Raw genomic sequence first — 24,261 nt, 5'->3', positions numbered from 1 at the left:
CAGAAATATCTGCTCCACCATAAAGAGCAACATTCTCCCAGCACCAACAAGGCAACTTAAAAGATAACATTCCTTCTTAATCTTTTTTTTTTTTTCCATTTTTTTTAAGTTTATTTATTTATTTTTTAAATTAGTTTCTGCTTTATAACAAAGTGAATCAGTCATACATATACATCTGTTCCCACATCCCTTCCCTCATGCATCTCCCTCCCTCCCACCCTCCCCATCCCACCCCTCCAGGCGGTCACAAAGCACCGAGCTGATCTCCCTGTGCTCTGCGGCTGCTTCCCACTATCTATCTACCTTACGTTTGGTAGTGTATACACGTCCATGCCTCTCTTTCGCCTTGTCACAGCCCACCCTTCCCCCTCCCCATATCCTCAAGTCCATTCTCAAGTAGGTCTGCGTCTTCATTCCCGTTTTGCCCCTAGGTTCTTCATGACATTTTTCAATTTGGCTCAAATAAAATCTAAGAAAGAAATGGAAGATTTTATTTGAGCCAAATTGAGGATTGTTACCTGGGAACAGACTCAAGGAAAGTTCTGAGCACTGTTCTGCCCATTAGAGGTCAAAGCACAGTTATGTAAGTTTTTAAGACAGAGGCTGTACATTAAATAACGTATTGTTGACATTTTATACAATGTACTGAATAGTGTGGGTCATGGTTCATCTAATCTTGTAAGGGACCACGATGAACCATGACCCACACTATTCAGTACATTGTATAAAATGTCAACAATACGTTATTTAATGTACAGCCTCTGTCTTAAAAACTTACATAACTGTGCTTTGACCTCTAATGGGCAGAACAGTGCTCAGAACTTTCCTTGAGTCTGTTCCCAGGTAACAATCCTCAATTTGGCTCAAATAAAATCTTCCATTTCTTTCTTAGATTGACTGATTAATTTTTCAATGACAGCCATGTGCTTGTCATATATGGCCTTTATTATGTTGAGGTATGTTCCCTCTATACACACTTCATTGAGAGTTTTTATCATAAATGGATATTGAGTTTTGTCAGAAGCTTTTTCTGCATCTGTTGAGATGATCATGTGATTTTTATTCTGTTTGTTAACGTGTATAACATTGATTGATTTGCAGATAACTAATCAAACTAATTTTTTTTTCTTAAAGCAGGTTAGGTTGACAAATTTTATTTATTTATTTTTAAAGTATTTATTTATTTATTTGGCTGTGCCAGGTCTTAGTTGTGGCACATGGGATCTTTGTTGCTGCATGCAGGATATTTGTTGCAGTATGCAAGATCTCTTAGTTGTGGCATGTGGGATTTAGTTCCCTGACCAGGGATTGAACCTGGGCCCCCTGCATTGGGAGCACAGAGTCTTAACCACTGGACAACCAGGGAAGTCCCTCAAATTAATCATTAAGTGCCAAAGCAGATCAGTCATTCCAGGGACCCCGGAGGGGAGTGAGGACACTTTTGGGGTGATGCATATATTCATTATCCCAATGGTAGTGATGATTTAATGGGTGTATACAGGGCAACATCACATTGTATTCTGTTTTGTTTTGTTTTTTAAAGTGAAAAGAAATCCCTATCTTTATTTACTGTAAATCTGAACCACAATCCCACTGGGTTGTGGGAAATTCTATCTCATCTAGTGTCAGCCCTCCTCCCTATGGGCTGTACCAGAATATAAGAGGGTGGCATGATGTCCCCCAAACAAGCAAGACCCCAGCCCCCAGGGCATCCCTGCTCCCAGACCACGTACCCAGTCCCTGTCTGCATCCCCCTCCTCCAGACCCAGTTCTCCACTTTTGGCCCATGCAGTTCAACCCCTGAGGTGAAGGTCACTGGTCTCCTCATTCCTTTACCAAATAGGTTTTGTGAAAGATACTGAGAACTGAAAAATTTCCACTGACTCTCCAAGACCTTAATGCCCAACTGTTCCTCTCCATCCCAGATGCTAAACCCAGATTCACCAAATCACAACTCAGGGCCTTCAGACTTGCAGCTCCTGCACTGTATCCCAAAGTAGCGCATCTTCAGTTTCCCCACACCTTGAAAATTTGAACAGTGCCAAATTATTCAAGCAAGGTGAACTCTGACTGACTACCAATCTAATCCATAAATCTTTCAGTTCCTGGATCCCTATAGAACGTACTGGGACTGTTTTCACATTGCAACATCTTAATAAAGGCTTAAGCTAATAGGGCTTGGGTGTTTTTTCCCCATCCTTTCCCAGTCTATGTGTAATGTTCCTTCCAAACCCAGAAAGCTAAGTATCCTTCCCAGGAAGATAGCAGTCTCACCAGGGGCCCAGAGCTGTCCCCTTGACTGGGAATACTGTCGGGATAGCTCTGCTCAAGGCCCAGCCCTGGCTGCCCTGCACCCACCCAACCCACCGTGTCCCCCTGTGTCCCCACAGGCTGATTCGGCCTAAAAGGCACTTTCCATGGGCTCCCAGAGTCTCAGGGCCAGTGCACACATCAACAGAGAGTCTGACTTGGAGAATATTGCTCAGCTTTTATAATGCTTCTTGAACCAGGGCCACGAGTGTCGGGGACCCTTTAGTGCCTGTTTTTCGCAGGCCCAGCTCATCACAGTCCAGGTCTGAGGTTTCTTGAAGTCTGTGCCTTCGCAATTTTCTTCTCCACTGCATGCAGAAGGCAGCAACTTCCAGTTCCTCCGGATCTGGGGAAGGCTGTCTCAAACCCTGGAGGAGAGAGAGATGATTAATTACTAGGAGACGCTGTGCACTCTCTCCCAGTGTCAGCTGATTGGAGCTCCTAGGGGATTCTTCTGAGTGATGCTGGGGCTGGTTTTCTGATATTTTAGCCCTAAATTGAATAGAGAGCAAGGAATCGTGTTTGGAGAGGTCCTCTGAATTGGAGCCCACTCATTCTTAAAGGACAAGCACAACAGAACAAAGGATCTTGTCTATCACGATAGAATGTTCTGGGACTGTAGTCAATTAAAAAAAAAAATCTCTCTCTAACCCAAATTCTGCCTCCTGGATCTTGCTTTATTCATTTTGCTTTATGCAAACTATCCATGGGTCTTTAGCCAGGGGCCTAAGCAGAGCCAGGACACAGGTGTACACGGCAAGCACTCAGCCTGGCCCTCAGGTTCTCCTGCACTCAGATGGCCTGGGCATTGGGACATGGAGACTGGCCCTGCCCTGGGTGGTGCTGCAGGATCTGTGGGAGGCTGTGGCTGTGGCCACACTGGCGTGCTGGTGGGAGGGATGCTCACTGATCCATAGGGCCAGTTCTGAGCTTTTCTCTCAGCCTTCTTTATATTCAAGAAATTCTGGAACTTATAGTTCAAGTATGCACATTTTCCAAATGCTTTTCACTGGGTTGTCTATTTTATGTACTCTTTGAATTTAATCAGTACAAAGTTTCTTTAAACTTGAAATGAAAATTCCCATTCTATTTATTTAGTGCCTCCATGCACTTGCCCACTATTCTAGGTCTCTGGCTTCATGAAGTATACATTCTAATAAGAGAGCCAGACAAACACATAAAAGTGAGGAAAAGAAGCAGACAACTACAAAATGTGATAAGTGCTACGAAGGAACCATACAAGGTACTAAAGCAGAGGACACTTGGTGCGATTTCATTTAGATATAGTGGGGGTATTTCATCCCTTTTGAGGCGGTGGAATTTAAGTTTGAGCCTAAAAGATAAGAAGGAGACAGACATAAGACAATTTGGTAGAAGTGGAGGGGCAGAAATGCATCTCACACAGGTAGAATAGCACATGTGAAGGCCCTGGCAGGGTATTCTTTTGGGCACCCAAATATTTCCCATTTCCTGCCTTTGCTTAGGACATAGAAAGCTGGAAAGGGAGTTGCTCCCACCCTAACAAGAAGAAAAAGTCAGATAATCCACAAAATCATAACTTTTCTTGAACTTATTAGAGAGCTGAGGTTGAAGGGCAACTAACTGGAATGAAATCTAAGAAAAGACAGCCACTTTCAGGGAGAGGCAGGGGCCCAGCACTGGCTTCCTTAGGATAGAGCATGGGAGGAAGATGAGACTATCATATACCTGATCAGAAGATTTTAGCTAAAATTCTTAACAAATTGCTGTGGCCAATTGTAGATGAGTGTGAGTGTATAGGACCCATGAGAACCACCACTAAGAAAAATCCACACCTGTTCACAGGCTTTTTCCAGGACCTCACCTGGTGCTCATGACAAAGATTTGGGACAGGGCAGGAGGTTGGGACTGTCTCCCTTATGGAGCAGGCTTTGGGAAGAGGAGCAGCCATCACTGCAACAAAGGCACAAATCTCTGCCCACATCTGTCTCTTCATGGCACAAAAGCTCAAGTCACTGAAGGAAGGACAACAAATCCCGTCATCCCCAGGGCACAGGTCAAGACCACTGCAAGAGGAGAAAGAAAACAGTATACAGCCCTCTACCTCGGGGGAAGAAGCAGAAAACCATGCTGAATTCATACTGTTAAATGTCTCCTATTGCTGAAGGAGGAACAGGATCACTGAGAACCCCAATCCTGAGATCCAGGGACACCAGGCCTGCCTACAATTGAGGCTGAGTGGGAACAACAATGGACACTACCACCTCCTCTCCAGACCAGCAGTCATCGAGTCACGAGTAACAAGTAGGCTACGGAGAGGCAAGAACATTGAGAGAGAACACCCCTGACGTGCACACTCACAAGGAAAGCCTCAAGCTGACAGTGGAACAGGAACATTGATGAAAACCCTCTGGTAACCCAGACCCCGCACTGAACACAAAGTAATGCTAGAACATTTGAATCCAGTGGTTCCCCAAGGATGACGGTAACAATGCCACCCAAACTCAGCTCAACTCCTGACTGTATTGACTCACAGCCCCACCTCCCACCACACACACACACTAAAGGCCTAGAAGAAGAGGTGGGCCCATTTTCAGGCATACATAGTACTCATTTAGTCTCTACCAGTCTACGCGTAATGTCAAGTTTTCAATGGAAAATTACAAGACACACAAAGAAGAAGAAGGATCTGCTGTCAAGAGACAAAGCAATCAAAAAACCCAAACTCAGGTATGAGCCACATGTTGAAACCATCAGATAGGAAGTTAAAAATAACTATGATTTCTCTATTAGTGACTTCAGTGGAAAAAGTAGGCAAAGTGCATGAACAGATGGTGAGTTTTAGCAGAGAGACAAAAACTATGAGAAATAATCAAACAGAGATGCTAAAAATAAGAAAAACGTGGTAACAGATTGAAGACTGCTTTGACAGGCTCATCAGCAGACCGGACACAGCTGAAGAAAGAATCGGTGGAACTGAAGGTAGGTTGATAGAAATTAACCACACTAAAATGCACAAGAAGTCAGGTGACAGGTGTGGGTAAGAAATGAAGTTGAATTTAATAGCTAAGAAGCAGGTAGAGTTTCCTCATGAATGTCTGCAATGTTGCTCTCAGCCTGTGACCTGAGTCATGGTCCTGTGCATATCTGTGCCAGTGTCCACCTTTGGGATTAGCACTTACCCGGAGACTGGCAGCTTCTGCAGCCCTCACAGTCTTAGAGGCAGTACGGAGGAGCTGCTGTGCATTTTCCACCAGGAGCTCCTCAGAGGACTTGCTTCTTGCCAAGGAGGCCTTTACTCTTGGGAGTTGACAGGAGGAAAGCAGTTAACATTATACCAGGTAAGAGGCGTAATCTCAAATAAACAAATACCAGATGGTTTTACAATGTGAGCCTCTTCCAGAAAGCTGGGATGCCTTTGTAGGGACTATTCAGAGAAAGCAAGTTCTTAAGGTATAATTTAACATTTTAACATAAAATTTATATTTTGATACTAAGAAAGTATGACTCATATAGTATCTATAAATTAACAAGAAGTATGTTTTTAAAAAATTTTTTATGGAAGTATAGTTGATGCACAATATTATGTTACATGTGTACGATATTGATTTACAATTTTTAAAGTTTATACTCCATTTATAGTTATTATAAAATATTGGCTATATTCCCCATGTTGCACAATATATCCTTGCAGCTCATTTTATACATGATAGTTTGTACCTCTTAATCCCCTACCTTTATATTGCCTCTCCCCACTACCCTCTCCCCACTGATAACCATTATTTTGTTCTGTATATCCGTGAGTCTGCTAAGAAGTATTTTTAATGAAAATAACTGAAGAGAACTAGCAGAATAAATGCCAACATCCATACATAATGAAAGGGAACAAGAAATTTTGTCTAGAATTGCATTCAGGACTTAAAGTAAAAGTTCTAATCAAAGATCAGACTGCTGTTTCTTAATTGAATCTCAATGATACTTGCTTTAAACTGAGTGTAACTGAATTTAGTGAGACAAGTTGTTTTTCACCAATGAAAATGAAAATGCTATACATAAAATAGATAAACAACAAGGACCTACTGTATAACACAGGGAACTATGTTCAGTATCTTGTGATAACCTATAGTGGAAAAGAATATGAAAAAGAATAGATAGATAGGACTTCCCTGGTGGCACAGTGGTTAAGAATCCGCCTGCCAATGCAGGGGACACACGTTCAATCCCTGGTCTGGGAAGATCCCACATGCTGCGGAGCAACTAAGCCTGTGCACCACAACTACTGAGCCTGTGCTCTAAGCCTGCGTGCCACAACTACTGAAGCCTGCACACTTAGAGCCCATGCTCCGCAAAAAGAGCAGCCACTGCAATGAGAAGCCCGCGCATCGCAACAAAGAGTAGCCCCCCCTCGTCGCAACTAGAGAAAGCCCGTGCGCAGCAACGAAGACCCAAAGCAGCCAAAAATAAATAAACTGATTGAAAAAAAGAACAGATAGATTGATTGATTGATTTAGATAAAACTGAATCACTTTGCTGTACACCTGAAACTAACACAACATTGTAAATCAACTATACTTCAATAAAAATTAAAATTAAAAAGAAAATGAAGATGCTGTGAAACTTAAGTGACTAACTTTGGTAGAATCTCAGGACTTCCAGATCCTTTAGAGGACTGAGAGCTTGATAAATGTGCCTGTATTAATCATGCATTTTTATTTTCTGTGTTTCTGATGCACTATCTTAGGGCCATCTAATGTTGGAAAGACTGCCCCTCCAAGGGTTAGCCAATTCTTAGAGTAAACCACTTGCCTGCAAGTGCACTTATACATGCAAACCAACCAATCCAAAGTTCACACCCCCAACCTTCTCCTTTATAGCGCTCTTATACTCTGGGCCACTATTCCCCTGCCCTAATCACCCCAGGGCCAGGTGCCGGACAGCCAGAGATAATCTCTATACTCCAGAGCCCAAATTCAAATTAACCAATCCTAAACCTGTTTAGCCTACTTCCCCTGACTTGTCCATTCCTTCCCACAAGAACACAGTAAGGGATTTGTCCATGCTTTCCCCTCAGTCCTTCTGCTTTTTGACTGACCCTGGTGCTTCCCTATGTGGTCCTACCGACATGACTTCTGTTTCTAAGGGTCCGTGAGGGATTGTCTTCCTTGTTTTCTTCCTTCTTCCTTGTCATGTCCATGTTTGCATGTCCTACTATACCTGATTTAAACAAATCCGGAGTACCCTTACAACAATACCCATATTTGAAATGCTAAAATTAATTACAGTTCCTGTATCTTAAGTAGAAAAAATTTGGTAGCTAATTGTGAGATGATTTTGTGCCTGAAATATTATTTCCTAGAGAACAGTAACCAGGCTTTATGTTTAGTTTTAAAACAATTTATATACCCTGGTCTTGGCGATGTTATTTTTATGCCTCACAATAATTGATAATAGTCTTAACTACCAAGCTTTCCCATAATATATTACTAATAAACGTTTGTTACTGATGAATATGCCACTGCAGGTATTAAGGGACTTGGGTGGAAATGAAACCATCCTATACTTCTATTCCGGTGTTCTATATTATCAACGTGAAAACTGTTATATGGAGACAATGACCAAAAACTGCTCAACTCCAGAATTCGGGCACATTAAATGAATTAATCTTAACATAAGCCTTGTGCTGGCATAGTTTTTCTTAGACAAATGCCATTTAAGATGCTTTCACTTTGCAATTAGTGTATTTTTAGAGATAACCAGCTTGTTTGTTAGATATGATTCGTATAAAAACAAATAGAGAGCTAATGGTGAAAATGTAAACATGATTGTAAAGTAGAGATCAATCAGTCACCTATGCTTGTATATTAACCCTGAAGTGTTGTGAGCCCAGCAGCACCACTGGAGTCACTGTTATGAAGGGAGGAGGGACCGATGTTGAAGGAGAGCCTAAGTTCTGATGTATCTGATTCTTAATCCTTATGGGGACTTAAGGACTCCGTGCTTCCACTGTGGGGGGCACAGTGTCGATTCCTGGTCGGGGAACTAAGATCCCACCTGCCACGCAACGCCGCCCCAAAAAAATTTTTTTTAAATCCTTATGGTTACTTTTCCTCACAGCTACTCAGGAACTAGTTTTCCATGTTAAATATTTTTTCTTTCTTAAGTCTATTATCAGGTATGTTTGTGATACAGTGAGAAAGGACAGTAGCCTAAATGTGTTTTTTGTGCTCTTTTTAACATTTGATAGTCCCCAAATAAATGTAGATTCTTGGAGGATAAGAAACATCAAAAGGAGTCTACCAAAGAAGGAATTACATTCCCCCCTCCAAGCCCTCCCTTTGGGTCTCGAGGAAGAAGACAGCAACGTCCCTTCAAAGCCATTTCCTACCTGGAGATGATGCGGAGCTGGCTGCTCATTGTCTGAACCTGCTCTACCATATACAGAAGCTCCTGGGAACATCTTTGGTCTACACAGTTCTTAGCAATGATGCGGATAAGTCTGGCGAAGTTTTGTCCGGAAGTCGCAATTTTCCTGGCAGAGGTAATGAGCTGTTCTTTGGTCTATACCAAAAGAAATGAAAGAGTTGGAAGTAGGTGAACAACGCCTCCGCAAGTTTTCCATAAGAAATCGGTGGCAAATGGTAAACATCCCAAACTTGCTTGGTACAACTTATTTCAGCCCCAGAATGAACATATTTTAGCTTGGTCTAAAACTGTGATGTCCTGAACCTCCTCCAGAGGCTTCAAGACCAGACACTCCAGGTTAGCAAGAAGCTTATTCTCTTTAAAACCACAGAATGAGGTGGTCCAGGCCCATCTGCCCGTGGGGACTGCTGAAGGGAAGGTGGCCCAGCCTCCTGGTCTTGGGCTAGATTTTCTGCACAGGAGCTGTGGCCTGCAGTGGCTCAGAGAGAGTTTTCAGCAGCCCGGAGGCAGAGATAAGGTCCCTAAGAAGGGCCAGGTATGAGGAACGTGCAGGTTGAAGGAGGTCTTGGCTTGACCAAAGGGTCAAAGGCCTATAGCCACATGTGGAGCTTCCCAGTTGGGAACTGATAATTAATGGGTTGGTGACAGAAGCCTTTTCCTAACCAGGTCTGAAAAGGCTTCAGAGAACAAGGAAAGGAGACCGGCCTGGCTTTTGTTGTGGTCAGGGAATGGGGCCAGGGTGGGAGTCTCCACTCAACAGTCAGGGCTTGTGTGGTTTGAACTTCCCACTAGCACCAAAGGAGACCGTGCCTGGACCTTTTTGTTGGCTTGCCCAGATGTGGAGCACGAGGGGAAGAAGGAGGAGTGGGTGGGGCTTGAAAGCTGTCAGCAAACATTAACAATGGAATCAGACTCATATTATTGTACCTGCCCTGTTGAGGGGCCCCTAAATTCCATGAGGATGGACATTAACTTAATGGACAGAACTTACTTTTGTCTGCCCCATTCTTTTTGTAATGGCCAGCCCTGGTGGGGAGCCACTTCCGGCTCCCTCTCCTGCATGTATCATGCTGTCTCAGCTTCTCCAGTAAGGAAGAAAACAATCCTAATAAACCTATGTTAGAGGCTTAGTTTATTAGAGGTATTTGCAACTCCAGATAAGAAAGGAGTGGGTACAGATGTGTCCAATGCCTAATTCAAGCAACTGCAAGCTCCACAGCAGACCAGTCTGAGAAACCTCGCTTTCAAATGGGAGAGAGCCTTTTTGAAACACAGAACTCAAGCAGCCAGCCCTAAATTAGTCAAATCTGTGCCAGGTCATTTGACACTATGTTGCTCCTTCTTTTTAAAAAACTGACGTTGCGGGCTTCCCTGGTGGCGCAGTGGTTGAGAGTCCGCCTGCCGGTGCAGGGGACGCGGGTTCGTGCCCCGGTCCGGGAAGATCCCACGTGCCGCGGAGCCTGCGCATCCGGAGCCTGTGCTCTGCAACGGGAGAGGCCCGCGTACCACAAAAAAAAGAAAAAAACACCTGACGTTGCAACCCCAAACCAAGCCCCATCCCAAACATCCAAGGCAGCACGCTTCTTTATGATGTCCCAGGAGAATACACGAGTCCTCACAGCCTCGAGAATTTGTTTTTGTTGTATGATATGCCACCCCAGTTAGCACATGAGTCCGCAGCTACGTACTGCACTTCTCTTTGGAGACGGCTTGGGTCCAGGCAAGCTCTGCATCTGTCAGCTCTCCCCCTGTACCAGATGTGGGTTTGATTGTACCTGATTTCAGAGCCACTGGCCTTTAGGATAAGAATGAAAAGGAATACTAAAGAAATAGGAGAGAGGAGGGTGAGAGAACCCCTCTTTTTTCCTGTGGGTATTTTATTTTGTACACATTACTGCGGCAGTTTCCCTGACCTAGATAATGACGTGAGGAATGGCTATTGTTCTCTGCTGGCACACAGACAGTGCTGAGGAGGTTGTGATGCTGGAAAGTCTTTAGTAAGAACATCTCCATGTGTGAAGGGGGACGGCTCAACTGAGTAGGTCAAGCTGGAATATTCCAGAACTCATAACCTGGGTCTCAAAGGTGCCAGAGAAAACTCAAACCACATGAGAATAATCTTTTGTAGACCTCTGCCACGAAAGGAGGTGCATACCTTTTCTGCCTCTCCAAGGGAAACCTTCATCCAATCTCCCCATCTTCCTCCCTGCTTCCTCCAATTCTGCCCCCAGCCTCAGGGCTGAAGAGTTGCTAATACAGTTGACTCAAGATTACTGCTCTGCCCCCGTGCCTGTGCTGCCTGTTACCCGCACCCCCCCCCCAACCAGCCATTTTAAACTCTTTTCTCTGTTTGACTCAAGAGCACCAGGGACTTTGGTTGTTAAAATCTGATTGGTATTAAGGTCGAGATTTGGAGGATTCGGGGGGAAATTCTGCATAGTCACTCCATTTTACCAGGCACTAGCCTCACTGTTAAAAATCACCATTTGCTTTTCCTTTTGTCATTTCCCTGTAGCGCACATTTCCCCAGGGAACTGCACGGGCTGGAGGATTTGCACATTCCTGGGCCCTCAGCCACATGGCGCCATCGGCACCCAAGCCCTATATAAATTAGAATATCTGACATGTTTGGAAGGAAAACGGAAGTCAGCAAGAAGTGGTAACTGCTCCCACTTTTGACCTAATGACCTTGGGGTAACTGTTCCAATGAGAAACTAACTGAAGTGGACATGGGTTGGGAGAAAGAAGAGGCCAGTGAAACGTCTGAGTCTTGGGTGTGGTAGGGCTGCTGGGCAGGGCTTTGCAGTCACCTAGTCTGGAGGTGCCCTGACATCCAAGCTTCTCTCCGGGCCCCGCTCCTCTACCGCGTGTGGCCCAGCCACAGGTTTGGGGGCCATGAGTACCCAGCAGACCTACACTAGAAGGCATTTTCTAAATGGCTCTTGGTGCCATTCGATCTCTTCCTTCTGGTCCCCACACTCAGTAAATGGACTTCTTTTATTTTTTTCAATGTTGATGTGTGTGTGGACGGTAAATGATGCTTAACTACATTGAATCAAGGAGATGGCTAAAGAGAATCAGAACAGGTGACCTGTGGTTGAAGTTGCCCCCCATCCCAAAGCCAGTGGAAAGTAGCCCCCATCCTCTCCAGGCTGTGCTGGCCCTGAATGGCCATCCTTCAGGAGCTTGCAGCCCTGTTACCTCTCTTCTGGGGAATTTTTAAAGATGTAGATGGCGCCCTTCAGTTCATCCTCTGGGATAGGAATGGGTCTTGATTTTACTAAACTGCAGCTTCCGGCAAATTATCTTCCCTGACGGACTAAGACAAAGCCTTAGTAACGAGCCCACAGGAGGAGGGAAGAGAAAAATGAAGTGAGCTCTATGATACGCCCAGATGGCGAGAGAAGACAGTACAGAAAAATGCTACGTGCCCGATGGCCCCCGCGCGTGGTCCCTCTGTCCTGGGTGCTGCCTGGCTGTCCTGGCTCCTGCAGGGCAGCAGCTGGGAGACCCGTTTCCCCCCGTGGTGCCCAATCCTCCCACCACCCACTGAAGGTCAAGTACCAAGATGCATCCTCTCCTCCTCAGACTCTGAGCCATCAGGAACACCTCCTTGGCCATCTCCTGGATAACCTGGGTGATTCTGTTCACGCTGCCATCCTCTGGGAGGGGCAGATCCACCTCAGTGTGCGGCCAGGCCGGACAGCCGGGGGAGCTGCCAGGGGTGCCACTATGCTGGTGCTGTAAGAAGAAGACAGGGTGGAACTGATGAAATTCAAGATGCTCAGATCTTTTAACTGCAGTGGGGATGATAATGGCTTCACCATTTTTAAGAGAAGAGTGGGAATCAAGAGGGTTTCCTGATCCCCACATGCCAGCAGCTCTTGACAATCTCCTCCAAATACCTAGGAGAAAAGTGAGAAGAGGAAACAATGAATCCCTATTGCTCTGTGCTCCTTTCACCCAAAATTTGCATAAACTGCAACCGGGCAGACTCAGATCCCCCGTATAGTTAAAATATCACATTTTCTTTCCTTTGGTGAATTTTCAGGGCTTACCTGGGAGAATCTCTAGCTCCTTGAAGAAATTCGGGAATCCTTGAATGTCTCTACTTTGGGACAGTTTCATATCAATTATTCCATGTGAAAGGACTTTACAGTTCTGGTGTGAATAATTATTTTCCCGCATTAACTTGCTTATTATTTTCTAGTGAGAAAAACAGCAGCTTCTGCCAACCAGAAGTGGGCGAGGCCATGTTATTCTTTTTTGGACCCTAAGTGGGGCCTCCCCTAAGCCTTTTCCAGACTCTGGAATCGAGACCAGGTGTACTGCCCTTGAAGGTAAACCCAATAACAAAGTGTCAAGAGTGGCCTTGATCTTCTCTCGGCCTCACGCACCAGATCCTGAGCTCCTGGGGGTAGGGTCTGTGCCCTGGGTGCAGGTGGGAAGGAGAACATGGGTGGGAGGAACCTCTGGGCCTTCCTACACCCTGACTTCTCCCCCAAGACCCCAGTGTAGCATACTGATGTCTCAGAGGGGTCATAACGTAGCTGTTGGAAAAGTATGAGTGTGATAGCAAATTCTATCTAAATTGGCAGATATAAGTTCATGATCCTGTTTGGTCTGAGGCTATATAGGTAGCAAATATTTCACCAGGAGAGGAATGGAAATCAAAGGATAACTGCTCCAGGCATGTGTCCCTTCCACCCCCACCTCGTTGGCCACTTTGTCCAGTCTTTGTCATGCTGCACTCACTGCCGAGCACACAGGAAGGGTGCTGAGCTAAAGATGTGAAATCAGGAGACCAATGATCCAAGGAAGAGGTTGGATGAATCGCATCATTTGGCTGTAGCTGTAGAGCTCAGGTGGGTGTTTAAGCGAGCGGTTGCCATGTGACAGACGAGGGGACGTAGGTGAGTCTGGGACCAGGAGACCGTGGAGGCTGGGATCTAAGTGACCTGCCCTGGGGTGTGGGTGCTCCACATCGTGGTGCTCGGACCCAAGCTTGGCCCAGGGGCAAGCAGAGGCAACAGCTGCCAAGCATGTGGGGAAAGCCCTGATCATTTGGGTTTGACTCAGAAGTTGTCCAGATGCTGGGAACAGCAACCAGCCAGGTGGGTGGCTGGAGGTGGCACAGGGCATCCATAGTGAAGGCTTAACTGCAGGCTGTTTTCCTCTCCAACCATAAAGTATTCACTTCTACACTGGGAGCACATCTGAGCACAGGTATGCGCCCACCAGGCTCACAGCCACTTGCAAACCAATTTCACTTCAGGGCTCTTATTGCCTGCAATGTCCTTCCTCTCTTCTCTGGCAAATACAAATCCCAAACTGCCTTTGAAGCTCAACTCAAGACCACCCTCCTCTCAGGAGACATCTAGAATATCTGCTCTATCCCTCCCATTACCATTTTGCCCCAAATTTGAACCCCTTCTGCCCTTCTAGGCTGTCTTTGGCATCCCAGCAAGCAATCTAAATCACTTACCATGCACCTGCGATGCCCCAGACACGGTGCTTGTCCTGAAGGATCTAAAGATGAGTAAGATGAAGTCCTTGACCTTTAGCGGCTGAGAGTTTAGACTTTCTGTGCTAGTGCACATTGAGAAGTCACCTGGCTTTTTTTGTATTACATCTTCAACTAAATAATGCCCCACCTTCTGAAAACTGTTTGTTGGCCTCGTTCTAGACAGGTTGGGATGCCCCGACTGCTGGGAGGGGCAAGTCGGAGCCTTTTCTGGAGAAGGACCAACACACGGAGGGCCAGGAGGCTGCCCAGATGGGGCCCGGGATTATGTGACATGAAGAGAAAGGTGAGAACTCAACTGAGACTAAGACTCAACCGTAGTGACTAAAAACCAGGGTGAAAATGGCAAATGTGGGATTTGGTGGGCCTTGAGCCAAGGGATAGGCTACTAGGAAATATTCTTTTCAACTCATGCCTCGTATTCAACTGTCAGGGACCTTCAGCATCCAAAGCTAGCAGTGTCTCCAGGCTCTTCAGTAATGAAGGAGGCTAGGACTCTGTTGGAGAGCCCATAACTGGAATAAAGAATTTCCAGATCGTGACTTACAAGTGCCCAAAAGATGCACCTTCCCAAGCCATGCCCTCCCTCAGGGGCTCACAGTTTGAGGTGCTGTTCTGGGCTGCGTGGAGGGTGTCTCCACCCCCCAGGAGCCCCAGGGAGTGGGACAGTGGAGCAGACACACACCATAGATGGTGATTCTCCCTTCTCCAATTGCCCTCCCACCCAGGGGTAGCCCAGCAGGACCACTGTCCCTACTGTGCCCTTCTATGCGCTGGAATTATGTGTATGAAGGAGAATGCTTCCCTGGGGTAGGAACCTTGGAATGTGAGGCCTTGCTCTTCACCCAGAGAAAAGCAGACTGCAGCAGGAGAGGTGACACCCCTTCGTGGACAGAAGGGGTGACGGGAGCTGAATGAGCCTGCTCTTCTCACCATTCTGGGTGCCGGCTGACCTGGGCGGTCAGTTCTCTGAAATGCTCGTGTTGGGAGGCTTTGCTGAGAAGGGGACTGTGTCAGCTGAACTGAGAGAAACAGAATGTGTTGTCAGTGAAGTCAGCGGCATTAAGTATGTGTCAGAAAGGCCCTGTGGAAAAACAGGTCAGGGGGAGCTGGCAGGATGTCTGAACTCATGAGACCAGGAGCCACGGAGCAGGAGAGATGAGAAGACAGCGGGAGTCTGAGCAAAGAGGGCTTAGGCTGCAGGAGCAAGGGAACCGTGCCTGCCAGGCTCCCAGCGAATCTGGGAACCCAGGCTCCCAGCGAATCTGGGAACAGGGCCTTTCTCATGGTAATGACATTTTAATGAGAAAAATGAAGTAAAGAGTAATGGGGTGGAGAAACACATGGTCTGGTCCACTTTATCTTGGGAGAAAGCCCAGGGAAAGGTTTTTGGGGGAGTCTGGACAGCCAAGCATAAGGTCACGAAGGGGACAGATCAGGTTATGCACAAAACGCTGGGCTGAGCACATCTACCTGGGAACTTCTTGGGCCGTCACTGCCAACCTATTATACCTCCCACGGTTGATGTTAAGTAAATCAAACGTTTGGGCTCCACAATCCCTGACATGGTCTGGTGCCCCAGAAGGAAACGACTATATGTGGAAGGTGTTCAACAGACCCAGAAGCCTTCCAATAAATCCTTCTTTTTGCCTACGAGGATTCAAGTTGGATTCCTGCCACTTGCAGACCAAAGAACCCCTGACTGGAGCAGGGAGGTAACATCGTGGAGGTCAAGGTGGCATGAAGTAGCCGGATGCACAGGAGGAGTGCTGTGGGTCACAGCAAGGGGAACCCCCTCCAGATGGGGCCATGGGAAAAACTTCATGGAAGTCAATCATTACAGGCCCTACCACAGGGCACTAATTATGTTCCAGGCAAGTGCAAGTATTTTCCATGGATGCTTTCATCAACCCTCTGCCAGGAAATTATCAATGTTCCCATTTTCTAGACTAGGATCTTAAAGTCCAAAATAGCTAAGAAACTTCTCTGAGATCTCAGAACTTGGAAATGGTAGAGGCAGGCACAGTGCAGGCAGTGTGGTTCCTGACCTTGGATTCTCAAAGGGTGCCCTGTGCTGCCTGCCAGCTGTGAATTACACACGTGGGCACCAAGAGAGCTTTTTCTGGAACTTGACAGAGGGCTTTGGTGACTAGAGAGAAGGCTGAGGTGGGGGAGAAGGAGAGATGCTGACTTTCCTACCATGCCCAGGTCTGCGACGGTCCCGGTGATGCCTGGATCAGCAGTGCAGGTCCCCACTGAGCTCCCTGCGGTGTCTCTTGGAGCAGCACCCTGAGAATCTACACTGCTGGCTTCAGCGGCTCCTGATGCACCCTCCCCACGGTGGAGCTGGGGCTGGGTGGGGTCCTCTTCATCACTGGGCTTCAAGCACTGGGCCAGGAGTCTCCAAGCCTTGGTGTGACCACCTTTCCAGGTCTGGAGCTGGGCCACAGCATGGTGGGCCTTGGCTGCCCACTCCTGCTGAAGCCAGTCCTCTGGGCATTCTCGGAGCACAGGGACCCGCTGGGCTACCTCCTTCGTGAGGACGAGAATGCTCTCCAGAGCCATGAGAAGGTCTTCCTGGCAGGGCCCAGACTCCTGACCTCCAGCCACAATTCCCTGCACAGCTTGGATACCAGACACCATTCTTTCCAGAGAGCCTTCTGGCCGGGTCTGGGGGTCTTTGCAGACAGAGAGCCTTGGGCCGAAGGCACCTTGGAGGACATGTTCATAGTCTGCATTGATGCTGCTGAGGTGGCCAGTCAGGGCCTTGGCTTGAAGGGTGAGCTCCAAGCAGAGAAGTTCAAAGCGGGTGGACAGGCTGGGAGATGGTTTGGGGAAGGAGGCCAGGATCTGTGCCACATCCAGCAGAGCATCTGTGAGCACATGAACCTCCCTGCACAGAAAGGAGATCTCAGCCTTTACCTGCTCATCCCCACACAGAAGACAAGACAGCCTAGCAGCCTCTTGGAGCCTTTGAGAAACATCTGCTGCCTGAGCCAACCCTTCCTGCAGCCCCTGCTGGTCCTTCACAGCCTGTCGTAGTGGCAGTAGGAACAGGCCTTGTCTCCCGCTGAGCCTCTCCAGGCCCTGGAGCAGGTCTTGCACAGCCACTGACCATAGAAGGCACCCATCCTCAATGCTCTCCTCCCACGACCTGGGGGCTTGGAAACCATCAGAGGCCAGAACTTTGTCCAAAAGCTGTTTGGCATGGGTCTCTGCCTCCTCCAATCTGCCTTGCACTTGTAAATGTGCTTCTGGATGCCCAGCTGAGTCAGAATCCTTCTTACCCGAATCCATGGGTCCACTTTTGACTGCTAGTTGAACCATTGAGGCTAAGTTCTGCTGAAGCTCCATGAACACTGTCATATTCTCTTGAAGATCAGCTGCTGGGTTGTTGCAAAACAGCTGTTGACACAGAGAATACCAGTCACCAGCTATGGCTACCAAACTTTGCCTGGTTTTCCTGGTCTTCCCAGACAGTTGGAGAGCCACTTCCAGAAGCCTATCAGTTCTAGCAGTTGTGCAATGTTCTATCTCCCTGGCTAGGTCAATAATAGAAGGTGCCAGTGATGGGATTTCTTGGAGTCCAGTCATCCTCTCTGACCCCAGTGGTCCCTCTCCAGCCAGGGCCTCCTGAGCTGCCTCCACAGCTGCATCCTGGTCCTGCAGGATGGTGTGAGCTGAGGTCACTCCCTGGTGGCTCAGGCTGTCTACAGCAAGCATGGGTTTGCCGATGGCAGGGAGTGGAGAGCCCACCTTCTGTAGACCGGTGTCAAGAATCAAGGGGCAAAAAAGATGATCCCTAGGTGGATAGGAGGTGCCTTGGTCGCTTTTCCCCAACCCAGGCTCCCTTTGGTGCTTCAGTGCAGGAGCTGTGCAATTCTGGAGGCTGGAGAGAATGAAATAAGACCGTCTCTCAGCCATGTCAAACCTCTGGACTTGGTCCCGAAGGGGACTGAGGATATCTGGGTGGTTAGTTCCATCCAGCCCCTCTTGGATGCTCTGAGCTGAAGAGATCACATGTTTCGCCAAGGTTAATAGTGCATCTGTGTCCTGAGAGCCGTGCCCACCTGAACAGTGCTCCCCAGTTGCACCCAGGACCCGGGAGGATTGCTCCAGCTGCTGGATCAAGACTCTCAGGCCATTCCGGAAAATAGGATCTCGATCTTGGTCCACATACCTGCTCATCACCTGCACTATGTGTGTCCCTCGACCCTGTAAATATGCCACAAGTGGAGAAAACTCTCTGGAATCTCCACTCCTCAAAGCCCATGTAAAAAAGTCCAAGTGCTTGGTCATTTCCTGAATGGACACACTCAGGAACTCAGGAATATCGAGAACATCATCAAAACATGCTAATAAGCCTTCAGATGCCCTGGCCCACTCCTGAAGCAGAGCCTGCAGGGCAGCAGGGCTCCAGTCCAGACCAGACCCCTGGGGGCTTTGTGCAAAAAGCTGTTGCACTCTGACCACAAGCCCCCAAAGGCCTGCCATGGTGGCCTCCATGTCTTTGCCAGTTTGCTGTCGTGGGCAGCAAACCAAGACCAAGTGAGCCACTCTGAACATCCGGTTGGCCTGGTCGTGGAAAGCAGCGAGGAGAAGCTGGAGGCTCTCAGGCAAGGCCTCGCCATCGCACCGGGAGGAGACTGAGGGAGTAGCCAAGGCGGCCCGGACCAGTCTTTGAAGAGGGCTTTGCGTGTCGGTGAACGTGTCCAGGATCTGGCGCAGCAGCCCGGTGCGGACCCCCTGGGAGAGGTCCTCAGTCGCGGCCCACAGCGCTGCGCACTCCTCCCCCGGCTCCTGGCTGTTCCCGCCCGTCCCCGGAGGCCCGTCAATCGGGTCCAGGCGCCGGACGCCGGCGCTCCGCAGCTCCAGCAGCCGGCGGCAACGGGCCACTAGGCGCAGGCGCTCGGGCGGCGGGGAGCAGGCGGCCAGGCGCATGCAGTGCCAGACCACGGCCGCCAGCGGCGCGTCCAGCCCGCCGCGCAGCCGCTTGGGTCCGGGCGCCGCCAGCAGCTCCCGCAGCTGCCGCAGGCTCCGAGGGAGCGCGCCGTGCGCGGCGCGGGCCGCTGGGGCGGCGCCGGGCTCCAGGCGCCCTAGGAGCTCGCCCAGGGTCTTCCTGGCCAGAGCGAAGACGTGGCGCCGGGAGGCGGCCAGCCGCGGGTCGCGAGGACGCCGGAGGTGGCCGCGGGCGGCCACAAGCAGCGCGGGGACGCAGCCCCGCAGCAGGCGGCTGGCGCGGCCCAGGCGCTCCTCGGACCCGCGCGCGGTCAGGCCGCCCAGGCTCTGCAGCGCCACCGCCAGGTCGGCGAAGGGGCCGCGCAGCGAGGCCGCGTCGCCCGCCGTTTCCAGCGCGTCCAGGCAAGTCAGGCACCAGCCCGCCGCTCGCACCATCTTCCTCGCCGTCGCCGCGTCTTCCAGCAGCAGGACCTGTTTGGGCAATCGGGGGAAGAGAAGCTGGAAAATGCCTACACGTTTCTGGAGCCGAAGCGAGAGCAACGGCAGCTGCTTTTCCCCCATTGTGCAAATAAAGGTCCTCCAAAAGAGTAAAGAGAATCTGAGATAATAACAGTAATACTAATGATGACGATGTCACCTAAGAGTGACGTTTAAAGAAAACATTTGGCTTAACTGAAAATGTAAGCCCTTCTAAATTGAGCTACATTTAATGTGGGGTCCAATCTGGCTTTGAAGAGCCCTTCTCTTCACATTACAGGAGGAGCAGTCAACCTTCCACGCGGTAACCAACACATCACGAACGAAAGAGTGTTTAGGAAGCACTTACTGTTTGCATGAGGATGATGGGGGCTGGCGAGATGGCCTGTCCAAGAAGTGCCTCTAAGAAATCTTTCCTGGTCTGACTCTGTCGCTCCCTGACTGCTCTGTTCATCCCCTTCAACAGAGCTGGTACCCAGCCACTTCCACGAGCCTGCCGTTCTTCCCCTCTCCTCCTCCCATCAGCAGGTGCCAAAGCCCTCTGGCTGTGCCTCTCTCATTTCCCCATTTCAATCTTTCTTTAATGGGGATCTGCTAAATTACAACTACACCCCCTCCCAATAACCCACAGTATTAAAGTTTAAATGATGAACATTATTAGTATATTAATATTTGATAATAGTTGAGGCATATAACATTGTAACAGGGAGCGATGTAGCGAGCTAAAAGAGTTGTGACAGATGGTGGAATGTCAGGATGGAGAATGGGGAGTATTTGGAGGCTGAGGGGGTTATCCTGGCCCCTGAGATCCTCCCAGGTGTAAGGCAATGCAGCAAGTTAGCCAAATAGGCTGAGAGTTGCCCAGGTTTTGGTAGCTTCTCCCCAGGTAGCTCCTGGCCATGGGTAGGGTGGGAAATGCATCCCTTATCATTACGGTTTGGTGGCCAAGTGTGGGGATCAGGGGTTGCATGTGGGTTTAAGAACAGAGACTCAGTACGTCTACCCAGCTCCCTATGGCAGCTTCCACAATGAGCATTTATTGAATTGGTAATGAACTCTGCGATCTTGGCATAAACTTGGGCAGGTTTCTCTCTCTGGGGTGGGCATCCCTTGTGGGAATGACATTCCCCGTCCATGCTTCCCAGCAGTGAGCTCTCTGTGCAGACCAACGGGCCAGCCAGCTCTGACATCAGCCTCACCTTCGTGGTGTCTACCAGGATGTGCTGAGCTGTGGTCACTAGCTCCTCCTGGTGGCTCTGACATTCCGGCTGAAGATGGAGCTTCTGAGCTACCAGCGTGATATTCCTTGAAGACAGGATCAGAGACTCCGCGGCAACCCCCATTTCCTCCTGGAGCCACACTTCCTCAGAGTCTCCCGCCAACCTGGACAGACATGTTCTTCGCTCAGCATTTACCAACACTCCATGAACGTAATGTTACAAAAAAGAAACATCCCAGTGAGGAAAACTGTGACGCATAGCAGTTACAGAGCACGATGAAGCCATTAACGTGGTGACGTAGGTCTGTATGTAAGGTGACAGGAGCCTCTCCAAGATGTGATATTGGGTGAATAAAACCAAACTACAGAGCAGTGTGTATGGCGAGATTTAATTTGTTTTCAATTAAGTGTAGATCTACATCGAGAGCCATTTATCGAGAAGGATAATCATCAAACTGTGGTTCTATCTTGGTGTCTTAAAATATGCTTTGTTCCTTTTTGAATTGCTCTCATTCTCTCTGCAATGAACACATATAATTACTACAGAAAACAATAAGCCTCTTTTTCCAAGGAAGAACTCTCTAGAATCTCATTGCAATCCATGTTATCAGGAGGAGATGTTTTGTGTAACAAAAATCAGTTACCATGAACACAGATGTCCACAGCAGCTGTTTTGTTCATGTGATTGCAAACATTTCTTTTTCAATAATAATCCCTAACCACACAAAACAAAACAAGAAAAGTCCCACCCCCTCCTGCCTGATCATATAATGGTTATTCTTTGCAAATGAGGCTGAGCTCTGTGCCTTTGGACTTGCAGGCTGGGAGGACACAGGAGTGCCAGCTTGAGTGATCTCAGAGAAGCTCCTCTCAGCTTTTGGTCCCTTACCTAATGGCAGCTGATTTCAATGCCCCTCATTCTTTCCTGCCCCAAACAATCCAGCTACCCTCATGTAAAATATCCCGAGTTCCCAGTGTGCAGAATCACACCAACCCAAAAAACCCAGCACAGCAAAACGTCGAAACACTGGGGGAAAGGAATATTGGAGAGAATATGTGACAGCTTTTGTCTTCCCTTATTTTACTTTTGACTCCTTGCGGAGAATTTGCACATCAGCTGCTCAGCCCATAAATTTGACACTCAGGCCGCTCAGCCCATAAATATGACTGTGCCACATCCTGGCAGCTGTTCAGTTGCAGAGCTGGGGCCCTCACACACTTGCTAACTTCCTGGGCTTTCTCATGGGAGAGAAACATAGCAGTCAAGAATCAGGGTTGTATATGTGAAATGAGGTTGTGGAGTCCAGTCTTAAGGCAATTAATAGCTGTGTTCAAATATATGACCTTGAGTACCAGCTACTTCACACAGAATAGAAACTCTGCAGTGATCTGCCCAAATGAATCTTCTCATGACCTGCTGACCTTCCCAACTCTCCTCCCTCCTCCTGAGACCTTTGGGACATTTTTCAATCCTTTCTCCCCTCACTCTCTTCCCTACTTTTAGATTCGGCTGAGGTAGTTTAATGTTTTGAATTTGAAGACTCAGTTAGAATTTCCCTTAGCATTGCATCTCTTTTTCAAGAATTTTGATTCTTAACCATTCCAAGATGCAGTACTATTATCCTTTACAAAGTTCTGTTCTTCTTCATCTTCCCTTATCTTGAGGTCTTTGGTTTCTGTTTGTGTTGCTTATCAGTATTTTTCTGGGTTTTCTTGATTTCTTGAGTTGGGGTACATGGTGATATGGTCACTAAATCCTTGCTTATCTGCATTCATATACTTCCTGTTTCAGGTTAATGATGAGGTGTCTGGATAGAGCGTTCTTAATCGCAGGCCTTTCCTCTTCGCAGCCCATAGACTTGTTACCAGCATCTTCTGCCCTCCAGAGTTACAGGTGAGAAATATGAAGCCAGTCTATTTGATGCCAGTCTAATTGACCTTCCTTTATAAGTAATTTGTTTTTCTTTTGTCTGGAAGCACCAAGAGTTCAGGAATTATGCCAACATATGCTTTATATATATCTTTCCTCCGCAATCTCACCCAGAACCCAGGGAGCAGTTTGTATGTACAGATTTGGGTCATTAATTGGCTCAGAGAAATTTTCTTCTATTATTTGTTTAATTATTGCCTCTCCTCAATCTCTTCATGTTTCTCCTTCTAGAAGCCCCATTAGCTGAAAATTGGGTCTCCTGGATCTGTCCTTCAATTCTACTCTATTTTACATGTGTGATTTCTATATCTTTCTGCTTTTGCTCCTTGGCCAAATTATATTGATAGCTTGCTCTTTCAGATCAATAATTGAGTCATAATAGTAAATATTCTTGGGACTTCCCTGGTGGTCCAGTGGTAAAGAATCCGCCTTCCAATGCAAGGGACGTGGGTTTGATCCCTGGTCGACGAACTAAGATCCCTCATGCCACGGGCAACTGATCTCGAGTACCGCAAACTACAGAGCCCACGCAACACAACTAGAGAGAAGCCCACGTGCTACAACAAAGAGCCCACATGCTGCAATGAAAAATCCCTCATGCCTCAACGAAGATCCCATGTGCCGCAAGTAAGACCTGATGCAGCCAAAAATAATGAATAAATAAATAAATAAAATAGTAAATATTCTCAAACTTTTGCTTCAAGCCATGAGAGTATCAGACCAACCTTCCCACCAAGAACACTGGTAAAAGATGGATGAAATATTTTTTAAAACCCAGATACTTTAAGGTGCTAGAGATCAACCAAGGCAGCCAAGATTTATTCCCAAGTAACGCAGGCCAAGAGGCACAAAAGCCATGTACAAAGTAGCAGCTATGCCAAGACTTCAGTAGTCTCATGGTACTGAGAAAATAAAAATTAGAGTTTGGGTCTCATCAATGTGAAGGAAACCTGATGAGTATCCCAGGATTTCAGCTGAGACCCCAAAGGCTACACCTTAGAAGTAAGAATGGGAAATAGACACCTCCTAACAAAGACTGAAACTAGTCTTGAAGCATCTCAAGGTTTTGATTGGAGAAGAGTGACCTCTCCCTACTTTACCTGCCCATCAGAATAAAATTAAATTCTCTCTGGAAGGAGACAATACTACAATTTTTATACATTATGTATTGTATTCAGGTTTTTTTTTAATTAGCCCACATGAAAAGATAAAGGTAGCATCTCAAATTATTTTGGTAAAGATAGACTTTATAATAAATAGTGCTGGGGGAGTTCCCTGGTGGTCTAGTGGTTAGGAAGCGGCACTTTCACTGCCGCGGCCCGGATTCAATCCCTGGTCAAAACACTGAGATCCCACAAGCTGCGTGACCAAAAAAATAATAAATACATATATAAATAGTGCTGGGACAACTGAGTAGACATCTGGAAAAATATAAAGTGA

At 47.6% G+C, this 24,261-nt stretch overlaps 1 protein-coding gene across 1 annotated transcript in view; it reads right to left on the bottom strand.

Annotated features, from left to right (window-relative positions):
• Positions 1–2,489: 2,489 nt before the first annotated feature.
• The window catches only part of LOC308628051 (uncharacterized protein), a gene marked incomplete at both ends in the record, with an annotated part of 53,879 nt that continues 32,107 nt past the window's right edge, over positions 2,490–24,261 (bottom strand). Inside the window, 6 exons of the mRNA XM_081254597.1 lie at positions 2,490–2,678; positions 5,472–5,589; positions 8,675–8,847; positions 12,277–12,453; positions 16,436–19,666; positions 20,872–21,055. Of these exons, the coding sequence (XP_081110723.1) occupies positions 2,490–2,678; positions 5,472–5,589; positions 8,675–8,847; positions 12,277–12,453; positions 16,436–19,666; positions 20,872–21,055 (4,072 nt within the window). The remainder of the gene's footprint in view (positions 2,679–5,471; positions 5,590–8,674; positions 8,848–12,276; positions 12,454–16,435; positions 19,667–20,871; positions 21,056–24,261) is intronic.

This window comes from Mesoplodon bidens (assembly GCF_964165515.1).
Source record: "Mesoplodon bidens genome assembly, chromosome: 14".
Lineage (NCBI taxonomy): Eukaryota > Metazoa > Chordata > Mammalia > Artiodactyla > Ziphiidae > Mesoplodon > Mesoplodon bidens.
This window is presented reverse-complemented; position numbering and strand designations above follow the sequence as displayed.